The sequence below is a fragment of the Venturia canescens genome, chromosome 7, assembly GCF_019457755.1.
Source record: "Venturia canescens isolate UGA chromosome 7, ASM1945775v1, whole genome shotgun sequence".
Lineage (NCBI taxonomy): Eukaryota > Metazoa > Arthropoda > Insecta > Hymenoptera > Ichneumonidae > Venturia > Venturia canescens.
The window spans coordinates 4,314,705-4,327,509 of NC_057427.1; the positions used below are offsets into that span (position 1 = coordinate 4,314,705).

The 12,805-nt window shown below is 41.6% G+C and overlaps 1 protein-coding gene, 1 long non-coding RNA gene and 1 other non-coding gene across 5 annotated transcripts; 1 reads left to right on the forward strand and 2 right to left on the reverse strand.

The window, feature by feature from the left end:
- Nucleotides 1-165: 165 nt before the first annotated feature.
- On the forward strand, nucleotides 166-11,848 carry LOC122413734 (uncharacterized). 3 transcript variants are annotated; one of them, XM_043424290.1, is made up of 5 exons: nucleotides 166-1,295; nucleotides 1,406-1,686; nucleotides 2,607-4,424; nucleotides 4,985-6,285; nucleotides 7,366-11,848. In XM_043424290.1, the coding sequence occupies exons 2-5, from the start codon at nucleotides 1,684-1,686 to the stop codon at nucleotides 7,466-7,468; spliced, it is 3,225 nt and encodes a 1,074-aa protein (XP_043280225.1). In that variant the 5' UTR covers nucleotides 166-1,295; nucleotides 1,406-1,683; the 3' UTR covers nucleotides 7,469-11,848. The 3 variants fall into 3 exon arrangements, with proteins under 3 accessions (XP_043280225.1, XP_043280224.1, XP_043280223.1); XM_043424289.1 differs by having other exon boundaries at nucleotides 166-727; nucleotides 888-1,686; XM_043424288.1 differs by having other exon boundaries at nucleotides 166-1,686.
- LOC122413738 (uncharacterized) lies at nucleotides 9,014-12,782 on the reverse strand. The gene is made up of 3 exons (XR_006261611.1): nucleotides 12,671-12,782; nucleotides 11,947-12,184; nucleotides 9,014-9,300 (listed from the first exon to the last, which is right to left on the reverse strand). It is a non-coding gene; the product is annotated as an uncharacterized lncRNA (long non-coding RNA).
- On the reverse strand, nucleotides 11,922-12,013 carry TRNAI-UAU (transfer RNA isoleucine (anticodon UAU)). The gene is given in 2 exon segments: nucleotides 11,922-11,957; nucleotides 11,976-12,013. It is a non-coding gene; the product is annotated as a tRNA-Ile (tRNA).
- Nucleotides 12,783-12,805: the final 23 nt, after the last annotated feature.

The window sequence follows — 12,805 nt, forward strand, 5'->3', positions numbered from 1 at the left end:
TGTTCTCGTAAAATCATAAAAAAGCAGCGGAACGTTTACGACAGCGTGAAAATAATAAGATTCGTTTGAAACCGAGCGCAATTGATTTTTCTTTTTTAATCAATTTCAATGCGAAAAATGTATTGTTTACCACATCACACAAAGTGTACACAAAACCGTGAAAAAGTACATTATGATTCGAATGTAATTGATGTTTTCGTAAAACGACGCTTTTACTAACTCCTCGGAGAGTCGGGCATACGCGCGTTCAAAAAAATTGTTCTCAAATTACAAGGAAAAAAGATAAAGCCAGCCTCAACCCACGACCGTCCGCGTCAATCGTCGGGACGTTTCTCCGCGCTTTCACGCTATATTTCAAGAGTTTGTACACACGAGGGAGCTTTGTGTAAAACATTTTTATTTGTTGTTTGTTTTGTTCTTTTTATTCCAGGCTACCCCTATTGTCATTCGTGGTGAGGCTGAAAGAAGTGCTGTTTGTCGGAGAGAAAGGAGGGGGTGCATATTGCACAATTCTGCGTGAGTTTCACCCCCGCGTCCTTCCCGATGTAACGAGGGCTATACGACGGAGAGGGATGAAGCGAATGGAAAAATTGTACAAACGCGTGTACGAGCATTATAGAGCCCCTCGGTACCCGGCCAGTGACCCGAAAAGTAAAAAGACCCGTCAGTTTCTATGCTTATATATAAACTGACAGAGAGAGGGAGATACAGAAATCGCAATAACACGGTAAAAAAAATGGATTTCATAGGAATGAAGTAATCGCGAAGGCGCATGTTTTTCTGGAGCAACGATGATGAATAAAAAAAAGAAAAAAAACACACGGAGGAACGAGGGAAAGAAGAAAAGGCAAAAGGATGTCAATAACTGTTTGTTTTCTTCTGTTTAGGTTGCCAATGTCTGGTAGACAAGTTTATTCAGAGGAAAGCAGCATTCCTCCCTCTCTGCCTGGATATTCACTGTGATCGAACGAAAGATGTCCGGGCCCTAGGAGGGAGAGCTGACTGTGCTCGTTTCGCGTTCGTGTGGGTGTGTACGCGAGAAAGCTTTGCACGAATCCAGGCAGGGACGGGTGGAGACCGCTCTGCACCAGAGGAGAGTACAAGCTCGAAGCTTCCGAAGCGCCTGCGTTGATGTATACGTATAGACATATTTATACACGGATAAATATATATATATATATTCGGTAACAGCAGGGCTGCGATATACGTAATTGTGACACACAGGCAAGCCTCCTTTTGTGGGTGGTTTCCACCAGTATCTTGTCGCTCTCTTCTCACCGTCGTCGAATGTAATGGTGATTATTACAACGACGCGATCACAGCAACGGCTCACCTTCTTTTACACTCGTTTTTTTATCCTTCGTGTTATTTTTCTTATTACATATACGTATATACTTATGTACAGTCGTTGACTTGCGCCAAGTCTCATAAACCGAGATTCTACGCACCGGCCTGATCTCAATGCTCACGAGCCGTGATAATAAAGCCACAAGCAGCATGTATTTTAACGTAAACCGTGGTGAAAGCTGCTGCTGCTGCCGCCGCCGCTGCTGCTGCTGCTGCTTATCGTGCCGCGATTCATCCCTCTTCTACGCTATAACGTCATTCTACTCACTATCCGAGATAAAAAACGTGTCGCGAATCTCACCAGGACTGTGATGATCCAACGAGAAAACGCGGATTATGGTAATTCATTATTTCTATTTACTCCTGTCATTATAAATGAGGATTCGAAGCTTCGCGGTGTTTTAAACATACGAATCTTCATTCAGACTAATCCCCAGTGTGTGCCCGAGTGTAGCTTGAGATCGTGCCATAAAGCTGCTCATTTGACGTTTCTCTAACATTAGTTGCATAACTGTTTACTTCGGTCGGTTTATTCCGATATGCAGTTCCGTTTCCGCATGGTCATTTTTTCAATTTCAACGATACGCGGTTTTTTTTTTCAACACGCTTTTCCTTTATCTGAAAATTTCAAAGTCCTTCAAGTTTTGAGAATGGATTTATTAGAAAATATTTCGAGTCCAGGGGGCATAGATGCGAGAAAAATGTGACAAACCAAGAGAAGTTTTACTCACGATTCAAATGATGCATTTTTGTTAATCATTCGACATGAATTTTAGTTATCAAAAAATCAACTGTACTGTATGAAATTTTGTAATTGGCGTCTCATTCACCGATTCTATTTTTATGCAGAAAACTCTTGAGTGCAAACATTTTTTTTTTTTTATCATTTATATAAATATATTATGTTATAAAGAGAAATGCAATTCAAAGCATGAAAGTTTAAGTTCATGCGGTCGTTTTACGGTGCTCGTATAAAATTTAGCAACGCTTGTGATAATAATAATCGTTGATGTTGAAAGAAATGATGGTACGAGTGTTCCCGGTGGAATACTTAAATCTTTTGTATATAGACAGAGATGGTAGAGCAGGACGATGGAACGATGTTGGAAGGAGGGTGTTAATTGATACACGCGGTGGAGACTCGTATAGCGATGATAAAAATAAAATAGTCGATGAGAGCGGGGAGGAGGATATTAATAATCGCTCGTAAGATAAAATGCTAATTGATGATTTTGTTTTGTTGTTTGTTTGGGTATTAGGGTATAGCCGCTTACGATGCGGTGTACGGAGTTGAAGGAGGCCGATTAATCTCGAGTCTATTGACGAGCTTGTTACTGTTGTTGGCTGTGAGGACGAGCGGGATCGTCGGTATCGGTGGTTCGTCGGCGCACATAGGCGGAGGGAGAAATTGTGAATTGGCGGAATTGACTTGTCGGGATGGTCGGTGCATACCTCTCGATTCTTATTGCAACGGGAAGAACGATTGCGGAGACGGTAGCGACGAGCCGGAGCATTGTACACCCTGCAATCGTACGTACCACGGTCGCGAGGGACGCACGTACAAATTGGATCTTCCACGTCCCGTGGAGGGACGGCTTCCTTTTCTCTGCCACTTGACGTTCACCGCCGGAGGCACCGGCCACGGTGAATTTGTGCAATTATTATGGGACGCCTTCAGCATCGGTCGTCTCGATCTAACCGCGAATGAACAATTTTACACGAGTTGTCCGGAGGGCTCGCTCCAATTGGCCGAATTGGGTAGGCCGTTCACCGGAGGCTCGTGGTGCGGCAGCGGTGACGGGCGCGCTTCTTATTACAGCGAGACGAGCACCGTGACCGCATCGATAAGATTATTTCACTCCCCGAGCACCGTGCCCTTTGAGTTTCGCTTGCGTTATCGTTTCGTTTCGAGAAACGAGGCTGTGGCGCGACTCGGCGCCCCGGAACTTCCGATCGAGCGGGGCTCGCCGGTACCGGGCACGTATTGCTCGAGAAACTTTTACGAATGTCACAAGAAACAATGTCGGGTACAGAGCCCAAATTACCCCGGGGAGTACCCAAGAAATGCCAGTTGCCTCATCACCGTCAGACAAAAATTTGTCCCCACGTGCAAACACGCTATGATCTCGGTCAAGGCCGGAGCCGGAGCTGTCGTTGGAAATAATCAAGCTCCCCGCGGTATGTCATACTTCAATCTCGCATCGGGAACCACCAACTCGGGTTCCTCAACGTCTTCCTCCGCACTGCTGACGAATTCGTCCTCTTCATCAATCTCCTCATCCGCCTCGCATTCCTCAATGGTATCGATGGATTCTCCGGCTATGAGAAATACCAGTCGGCTCAGCGTCTGGCAGGACTGTCCCGATGAAAAGGATCGTCTTGTTTTTCGAGATGGACCCAGACTCGAAGACTCCATATTGCTGGTCTATTGCGGTGGACCCTTGCCACGGATAACCGCGCGCGGACCAGCAATGCTCATCGAATTTCGCAGCTCACCCCTGGGCATACCACTCGGCAGCTCTCCCCTCAAACTCGAACTCGAGATCCCCGTTGTCTACGTCGATTCCGACGGGCTTGATTACGCTCGGGGTCCTCAAGGCTGTCATTTCTTCATCAACGAGACATCAAAGAGAAGCGGCATTTTACGCTCACCCCAACACACTTTGCCGCTCGGTTCCGTCTGCACTTGGAACATAAGAGGCTCCGCCGGCGATCGCGTGTGGCTTTATTTCTCATCGTACTCCCAACGTGACTTCACCAATGAACTGCTGCACCATCCACGAAGCAACGCCACTTACAATGGAAAAGTGAAAAATTGGCGAGTTACCTCCACCGAGAGCCCTACGAGCAACTGCTTCGTCAAAATGACACTCTGGGACGGCCCCTCCACCACCGGCGTTCCAATCGCTACGTTGTGCGACGATACACCCAAACTTTGTGCCCATGCTGCGCTACGCAATGCTACCAGAGCTACCAGACCCTGCAGCCGAGATGAGAGCTATTTGACCCTCTCGTCCACCATGACCTTACGGATGGAAGTACCCAGGGGAACGGCTCTTCAGACCGTCAATTTTCAGGTGATACGCGCATCGATATCGAGTCTTTCTTTCATAGATTGAAGATCCAAAAGATTCGAATTCAGTGTAGAAACCCTGAGCGTGGAGAAAATATTGAGATGTCATAGAATATTTTGTTTTTTTGGTCGATTACATTCGAGTTTTAGAGTGGAATTTGTATTTATTTTTCGTTCGTTAAATATTTTTAAACGTGTAATTGTACAGTTCTATTTTGATTTATATGGGTGCTGGATGATGGCTTGCTTTAGCTGGCATACAAACTAATTTCAGAAATATCTCGTCGTCCCGTTTTATCTTATATCGACCGGTTTTCGTACGTGCATTTCTTGAGATGTTCCCTAACGAGTCGATTGGATTAAAAATATGAATCAGGAAAAACTGTTATGAAAACATTGAACAGGAAGCTCGAAAATTCCAGTTACTATTTTAATGTTTCGAATGTACCGGCTTTCTTCGTATAATATAATTTAAATGAATGATTCGAGTTTTGCGTGGCTCTGAAAATAGAGCGAAAATAAGTGATAAAATTGATTGACTAATTTGTATTTTGATGTTCGTAGGCGCGTTACGAGTTCATCTCGACGGTGCAGGGTGGCGAGTCATGGGGCGAGGGGAATTGCACAAGAATATGGCGAAAAGCGAGAACAGGACAAATAACATCACCCCGAGACGTGCGTTTGTACGGACGTGGAGGAACATCGAAGCTCGATTGTACGTACAGAATCGAGGCTGGCTCGGGAGAAAGAATACGTCTGACGATTCACAACGTGAGCGTGGGTGAATCGACGAATTGTGCGAGTGAGCCGGATCCGCACACGGCGCGAGCGAGATGTGTAGCGGAATTATCATCGAGGGAGGCGCGTTTGACATTGTACGAGGTACCATGGCGCGACGTGAGACTACAACGAGCGTGTCTCTGCGACAATTCGTCTTTCTTACCGTTGAACCACATCTCATCGGGACGAGCTTTGGAGATACATTTTCTCGTGGACGGTCAATCGGCTCACGAGGACTTTGAGACGCTCTACTTCCATGCGAGTTTCGAGCTCGTCCGTGCACCGGAATGCCCGAGAAAACAGCGGGTCAGGGGAGAGGGTGGCGAGCTCCGATTCGTCGCTCCGCCTCTCTCGAGACCGGACATATATTGCGAGGGCTTACCGTGGCTCGTTGAGGCGCGTGACAACAGATCGCTCTTCGTGCTCACTTGGGGATGGTTCATGCCCCTCGAACCGGTATCCTCGAGCTCCGCGACCACGGCAACCGGGAGCGTTTCCTCCACGCCGCAGCAACAGACTCATACCGAAATCACGGACTCGACTCCCAAGTGTCCAACGACCAATCGTATCCTCTTGTACTCCGGATGGCCGGCCAGACTTCTCAAAGTGGTGTGCCCCGCTGAACCTGGCGCTCGTGAATTCACCGTTCACATTTTCTCCGAGGAATGGCTCGGCAGTCAAGTCGCCCATGGCAAATGGCCAGGTCCACCGAGGTCGCCGGCTCTACTCATCGATTTCGTAGCTCGCGAAGCCGGCCAAGCCGCCGCATCTTGGCTCGAAATATCGAAAAGTCGCGCCGCTCTCCATCGACAGTTACGTCTGCCCGGTATGGACCGAGGTCCCCACGACAATGAGACTATTCCGTACGGCGATTGCATTCACAAGTGTCCAGAACTCGGAGCTTGCATAGCTCCGAGTCTTTGGTGCGACGGTAGAGTTCATTGCCCATCTGGACACGACGAAGCTAATTGTGGCAACGGGGCTCGGTTACTCGGTCTTTTGCCACCCGGTATGTGGCTCGTCGTCGCCGGTGTTGCTGGCATCGTTGCAGCTTTTGCTTGCCTTTTAGCCATTCTCATCTGCAGGTATTCTATCCTCCTTCGATTCTCTTCGTAAACGCGTTCTCATTTGTATTGGCCCCCACAGCACCGCGAAAAACTTCCTAGCGAATCGCTCATTTTCAAGCTTCTCGGATTTCAATGAAAATCCGTTATTACCCTCTCAAGCGGTCCATTATTTTTTTTAACGAATACGATATTTTGCTAGAAACTTTAGGGCGCATGTAGTGCGATTTAACGAGTTTCGCATCATTGCCGTTCGTCGTACCGTAATATAAAATACTTTATGCAACGAGAATCCCACTGAAATAGCGTTTTTAAAAATTTTATGGACCATGCACAGCCGCAAAGGTTCAGAATCACGGGATCAAATCGAGGTTTCTTACGGTTACGAACATACGTTTCGGAATGCTTTCACGATATCAGTCATTTTAAAAATGTGGGACATGGCTGAACGACGATATTGCGAAGGGAAGGGACTTTTTTACCGCTTAAGCCGTATCACGTGTGCCGTCGCTAAAACTTCAACAAAAAACTATATTCTCGTGCGTTTCTCGTGCGACCGGGAAGAATCGATTATTAACTTAAAAGCGAACGGCCGGATGATCACAGGGAACGGATAACCATTACTGAGTCGGAAGTGTTTTCAATTTTCCCCCATGAACAAAATCTATAGAATCGTTCAAGAATTATGTTACGTTCGATAGAACTATCACAGGATAAGCGTGTGCGTGGGGTGAAGATCAAATTTTTTGGAGAAATGGGTCGAGTGGTTTTCGATACTCATCCAGTACGAGTTTTTTAAACTGGTAGCCTCTCCAGGTCTCATCGCGGTAGCGTAGCAATTTTTTGGCAATAGAAAAAGAAATGGGAACCCCTCGGTATGTAATTAACCACGAGAAACTTTCCAAAGTTTCAACGGTATCGGAATAAATAATTTTTTGCTTGCAGGTACCCTCAATATATGAAAAAGAAAAAGAAAAAAAACCTAGTTCATTATGAGTGCTAGATACAATTTTCGTACTCTCCTTAAAGTTCCAGAATAAAAGTGAAAAATTTTATACGTGCAAATTACTAAAATTTGTCAATTTTTTTTCTAAATTACAGATCCAAGGCCCGAGCAAAGAGACTTCTTTACGAGGGTTCAAAAACATCGGGTCGACCAAGACGAGCACCCACCGAGGAGACGTTATTGGGTGTGGCGTCCTGACAAAACCCTCCCGGCTTCGTGGAGTACATTCACGTTGACCGGGAGACCACGGTTTAGCGATAGATCGTTCTGTGCTATGCACCGTCCATCGAATAACAAAAAACTAATTAAAAACATGAATGAAAATAAGACAGCAACGGATAAAGAAATGAATATGATAACGCGCTCGAAGAAAATACAAACGTACGTACATCTCTCTTGGACGGTTCGCGAATAATAATTGTAATCGTGTCTTCGAATATTTCCGTGAAAACGAGATTCTCGGTTCTTGTTTCCGTACGCCCAACCTCGTTTAATACTCGCATTCATACATACTTACAAATTTTGGGTACACGTTGTCATTAAACTAGTTCAGTATTTCAAACACGAACGATTTCAACAACACATTTGTCTTACTAAATCACTAGTATCTCATGAACGGATAAACTTTTCGTTGATTTTTTTAAAAAAAGAAAAGCAAAGTTATAAACGAGAATCGTGTCTCGGAGAGATACACGGTCTGCCTGAAAAGCTTTAAAAAAAAGGAACTTGGTACAAATACACGTCTCCGAAATGCCCGCTCGTCGTTTGTTATGTGCCTCGTAGTACTTGGCACATGCGAGTATCTAGAATCATCAAAAAAACTTGAGAATGAAGAAAACAAAACAAAATCTACGAACAGATGACATAAAAAAACTCATACTTCATGTTTACAGGCTAGCTAACAATGATTTTAAATGATGGCCCATCAAACACCTATTCCGTAACGTTGGAAAGTAATAAGTAGCAAAACAATTCTCCGCACTCGACTGTTCTTAACGACCGTAGAAATGAAATGGTAAACGACGCTTAGTGAAAAGGTCGTGAATAATTTTGTTTATATTCTGCAATGAAATAGTGAAATGTAGAGAATTCGAAGATCTAGGAAGTAGCGATGCTCAATTGTTCTTTCACTGAAAAAGGAAATTGATTGATTCGGATCTTTGCACCTCTCGCACCGTAGGAAAAATAAAATGATGAATATATATATATATACGATGCGATTACATACGATACGATAATGTAGAAGAATATTAGAAAAAAGAATGAAATGATGAGCAAATTGGAAGGTCGCGAATTCTTGTTTTCCTGAGAATGTGATAATATTCGCGCATCAATTGCATATTACTATATGACGTACCGCTCGGAGCTGTCTGAATTTTCATATGTACAATTACGATTGTTCATCGGTAAAGAAAACGAATAAAAGAAAAATATAAATATACATATAAGAAAATGTATTGACGTAATCGAGGAGAAAATGGGGCACGATCTAATAGCGTTATAGGGATATGATTCTGTGCAATGCGAACGTGATACACTTCCCGCGAATGGGGAAAGAAGTACTCCGAAAATCTTTGCCACGTTCCGTATAATAAAAAGTAAAGTAACATTGATAGCGGATCGTAGCGATGTATTGAATAAACGCGTCAATATAGATCTCTATCATAAAATACATGGTTGAACGGGAGTGTAGCAGCAGGTTGAGTGGAAATGTCGATAAATCATTACTGCCAGACGATGACATTTGCAATCGTTAAACGTGAAAATGTTTATTTGTCGTTATCATCCATTTATTTACTTACAAGCTTTGTGACATCGTCGATTAATACATAAGCAGCGAAGGGTCTAATCCCGTTAGACACCAAATCGAATAGACTATTTCTATAACGACTTTTACTACGTGGATTCACATTTTTAGAATATGTTTGCGAGACCATTCGTTGTACGTCACGTTTCTATTCCAAATGAGTCTTTGTTCGAAGGAATCCAAACGATTCATCCCGATTGCACCTCATCGACGTTGATAAGATCTGTGAAATATTTCCAAATATTCGTATTTCGTTGGCAACTTCTCGGATAAAGAGTCTCAATTGCACATTGAATTTTATGTTGTCCGACATAACGATCAAATGATAGAGATAGAACGAATGTACGCAATGATTGTAAACGCGGTGTTCATTAAAATTTGGGTTTTGAGTTCCTAGAGACACAAAAATACGCAGTTTCAAGGTAGTGCGTTTAAAAGATAAATCAAACCATCAACTACCGCGCGTAGAATAAAAATAACACAAAACACTTAGCGAATAAAATAGTAGTTAAAAAGTGTGAAATGTCGGGGTGGAATCGTAAGCATCTAAAACAAAGGTATTATATGAATTTAGTATAGTGTTCGATTATCGATGATCGGGGCGATGCCTGATATTGAGACCGTAGAGTTACTGTTGTTGCAGGTACTAGATTTTATTAAACTACGTACGTTTAATGTAAGAGCCAACGATCTTATCCCCCTACTACATTATCTTGAGTTATTCTCACTTAAACGAAACGGATTTGAAGATAATGAGATTTATACGCCGAGTGGTATGACCGAGAAACATTGAAGATTCCCGTTTTTGTACGTTCGTAGTCTTCAATTTAGCTACGAGACTTTTCACTCTAATATTCAAAATACAAAAAATCAATTGAACGATATTAAGATTTGGTAGAGCGGTGGATGATGAATCGTCAAATATTCTGTTTTAGTATTTTTATTATTGTTACACGATGAACTTTTATCCGATGTAATCATTACATTTTTTCTCATTACCGTACAAATCTCTTGAATTTATTCGATTCTAGTTTATGGAATGTCTCATTCGAGAAAGTCATTAGCGGTAGCTGTCAATAGTGGCATGCAAAAATATCTCGTCGTATTTCAATCTGCCACAATTGTGTACCATTTTGTGCTACATTTTGTTTGAAAAATGTCAGACGGCATGCATTCAATCACGATTAGTTGGGTACTTGAAAAAATATAATTGTATCTATCGATTGAATGAGGACGAAATCGAATTTATTACGAATGTGTTGACTCGCGACGATTCGATTACATATTTGTGACAGCGTTCTCATGACTTGGGTAAGCATTTCTTGTGATATTGCTACGAGCTCGAGATTAATATTTAAAAGAGTGTTCATATTTCTTTGGGTTTTAAGGCTTTTAAAAATGACGAATCATTCGACATTCTACGAAAAAATGAGTGTGGTAGATTAAAACATTGGAAAAATCCTTCGTTACAGATCCTGGGCTGGCGAGGGTTCAGCTAATTCTGTACATCAGTTCGAAATGAACTTTTTAACAGGTGGCAAGTACGGGTTGACAGAGCATCGAAAAATAGAGATGATTTTTTATCGGCTTGTCTAATGATTCTGATGAGCAGTGGTACAATGAGAGCTGAAAGAAGAAAATTAGCGAGTCATTCGTCAGATGACTTTCACCAAAGTACCATTCCTCAGTTAAACTCAAAGGGGAGCAAAATTTATTCGCCTTCTAGAGAATTCGACTTTTGCAAAAACGAAAAAAAAAAAAAAAAAACAAGATTCAATAAGTGACTCGACGAACAATGATTCCCTGAGGATTGCTGTCGAAGTTTCATTTGTCAAAACCCTTCGATACCTTAGCATTCGTAATCATAAACAATTTTTCTCAACCCATGCATCAGCCAGTTTCATTTGAAATTCATTTGACGTCTCGCTTGTGATGCATGTGTTACGTAACTTTTGGACATCAGGCAATATTGTTCATGAACATTTGTTCACTGGTATATTCATTGAGTATCGTTTTGTCGGAAGCGAACGAAAGGAAACAGGGACGAAACAAGTTTGCTACTTGCGATAGTTGTATACATATATGTGTATACGTATATGTTTCATTGGGAATTGATAGTGAATTATATATATATTGAATATGGGGTATATCTCGTTGTTATACGTGCTCGTATATACAATGGGAGTGCCGAGTAAATGATGCGATGGGAAGATATTATAATAGAGTATATAACAAAAAATCATTAAAACCACCGATTTAACAAACAAATTCACAATGAAAAAGAAACAAGATTGTTTGTAATTGTTCAAAAATTTATTAGATCAAATCAAATAGAGTTTATTCTTGTTTTTATTTCACGAGTGCAAATTATATGAATGACGATGTTTCAGACGCACAAAAGCTCTAGTGACTCTTTTTCAAATGGCTACGAACTATCTGACACGATACGAGTGTGTTATCCGATGTGTCACTCACACACATACACACACACATATATAGAGATGAATTATAGGAAAATATGAATACCAACTCGATGCCATACGTAAATAAATAATAAAAAACATTGAAAAAAAATAACAAAAAAAAAACAATTATAGAAATTTCTATATCGATACCCCTTCATGTACCAAAACCAATGAGGACCATTATAGCATCGATACGAAATACGTGACACCTTTTTTTGATCCATCAATCGAGTTCTCTTACGGTGTTTCACGACCATGAAGAGTTGTATGCAAAAGTATGAATTCAATAAATCAATACGAAAACAATTATCTTTTAGAAAAAAGTATCACTATCATTGTTTTTTTTTTTTTTTTTCATTTTTTAAGTGAAGAAAAAATATGCTCCAGGTGAGGCTCGAACTCACAACCCCGGCATTGCTCACGAACACTGTCTTATAAGTACCGTGCGCTAACCAATTGCGCCACTGGAGCCGTTGCGAAAAAGGCCTGTAGAATCACTCATAGCTACGATCATCACGACCCTTTATTTTCATATTGTAACCAATTTGTTCATTTTATTTATTTCATCTCTTCTCTCTTATTTCAGTATCGAAAATTCGTTTCGCAATACGCTCGATGTACGTGTCCCCAGGATCGACGAATCTGCCGAATTGATGAATAAAAAATACATTTTAAAGGATTCCAGAAAATCGCTGTTTTTAAAAAAGTGTAAAAATACCGATCAGAGCTTATTATTGTTTTTTTTTTTCACAATGAACGTCATACACAGTATAAAAATATTGTACGGTGAAAATGTCTACTCAAGGATTTTGAGAAATTTGTAAGAAAATCCAGTTCTTATTTCGGTATTATATGCAGCTGAGCTCTTTACCCTCTAAGAAAAACACGTTGACAGAAACTTTTTTCAAAAAATAAGGTGCAAGCAGTTCACAAATATATTTATAACCAAGACCATATGGTATTTTTAGGTTTTTCATGAGTTGCTCCCCACGTGCATGATCAACAGAATAACATACAGTTTTTGTCGTTAAATCCATTAAATACACGTAGAGATCAATTTCAAATTGGATTCGTTAACGTTGATAAAATCGAATTCATCATCATAGGAAATAGATAAAAAATACTTACGGAAAATGTGGACTTGTGTAGGTAACAATACCACGCTCGGGACTTTCGAAGTGTTGCGTGCTGCGACGATACACCTTTATTTATGAAATTTAATCTGGAAAAACGCGCCATCTATCAAAATCCATGAAAACCTCG

Bases quoted from the DNA above. Each gene is read 5' to 3' on its own strand.
- LOC122413734 (XM_043424288.1), top strand. The intron at 4,425-4,984 runs GTGATACGCGCA...TGATGTTCGTAG, and splicing joins TTCAGACCGTCAATTTTCAG to GCGCGTTACGAGTTCATCTC. The intron at 6,286-7,365 runs GTATTCTATCCT...TCTAAATTACAG, and splicing joins TTAGCCATTCTCATCTGCAG to ATCCAAGGCCCGAGCAAAGA.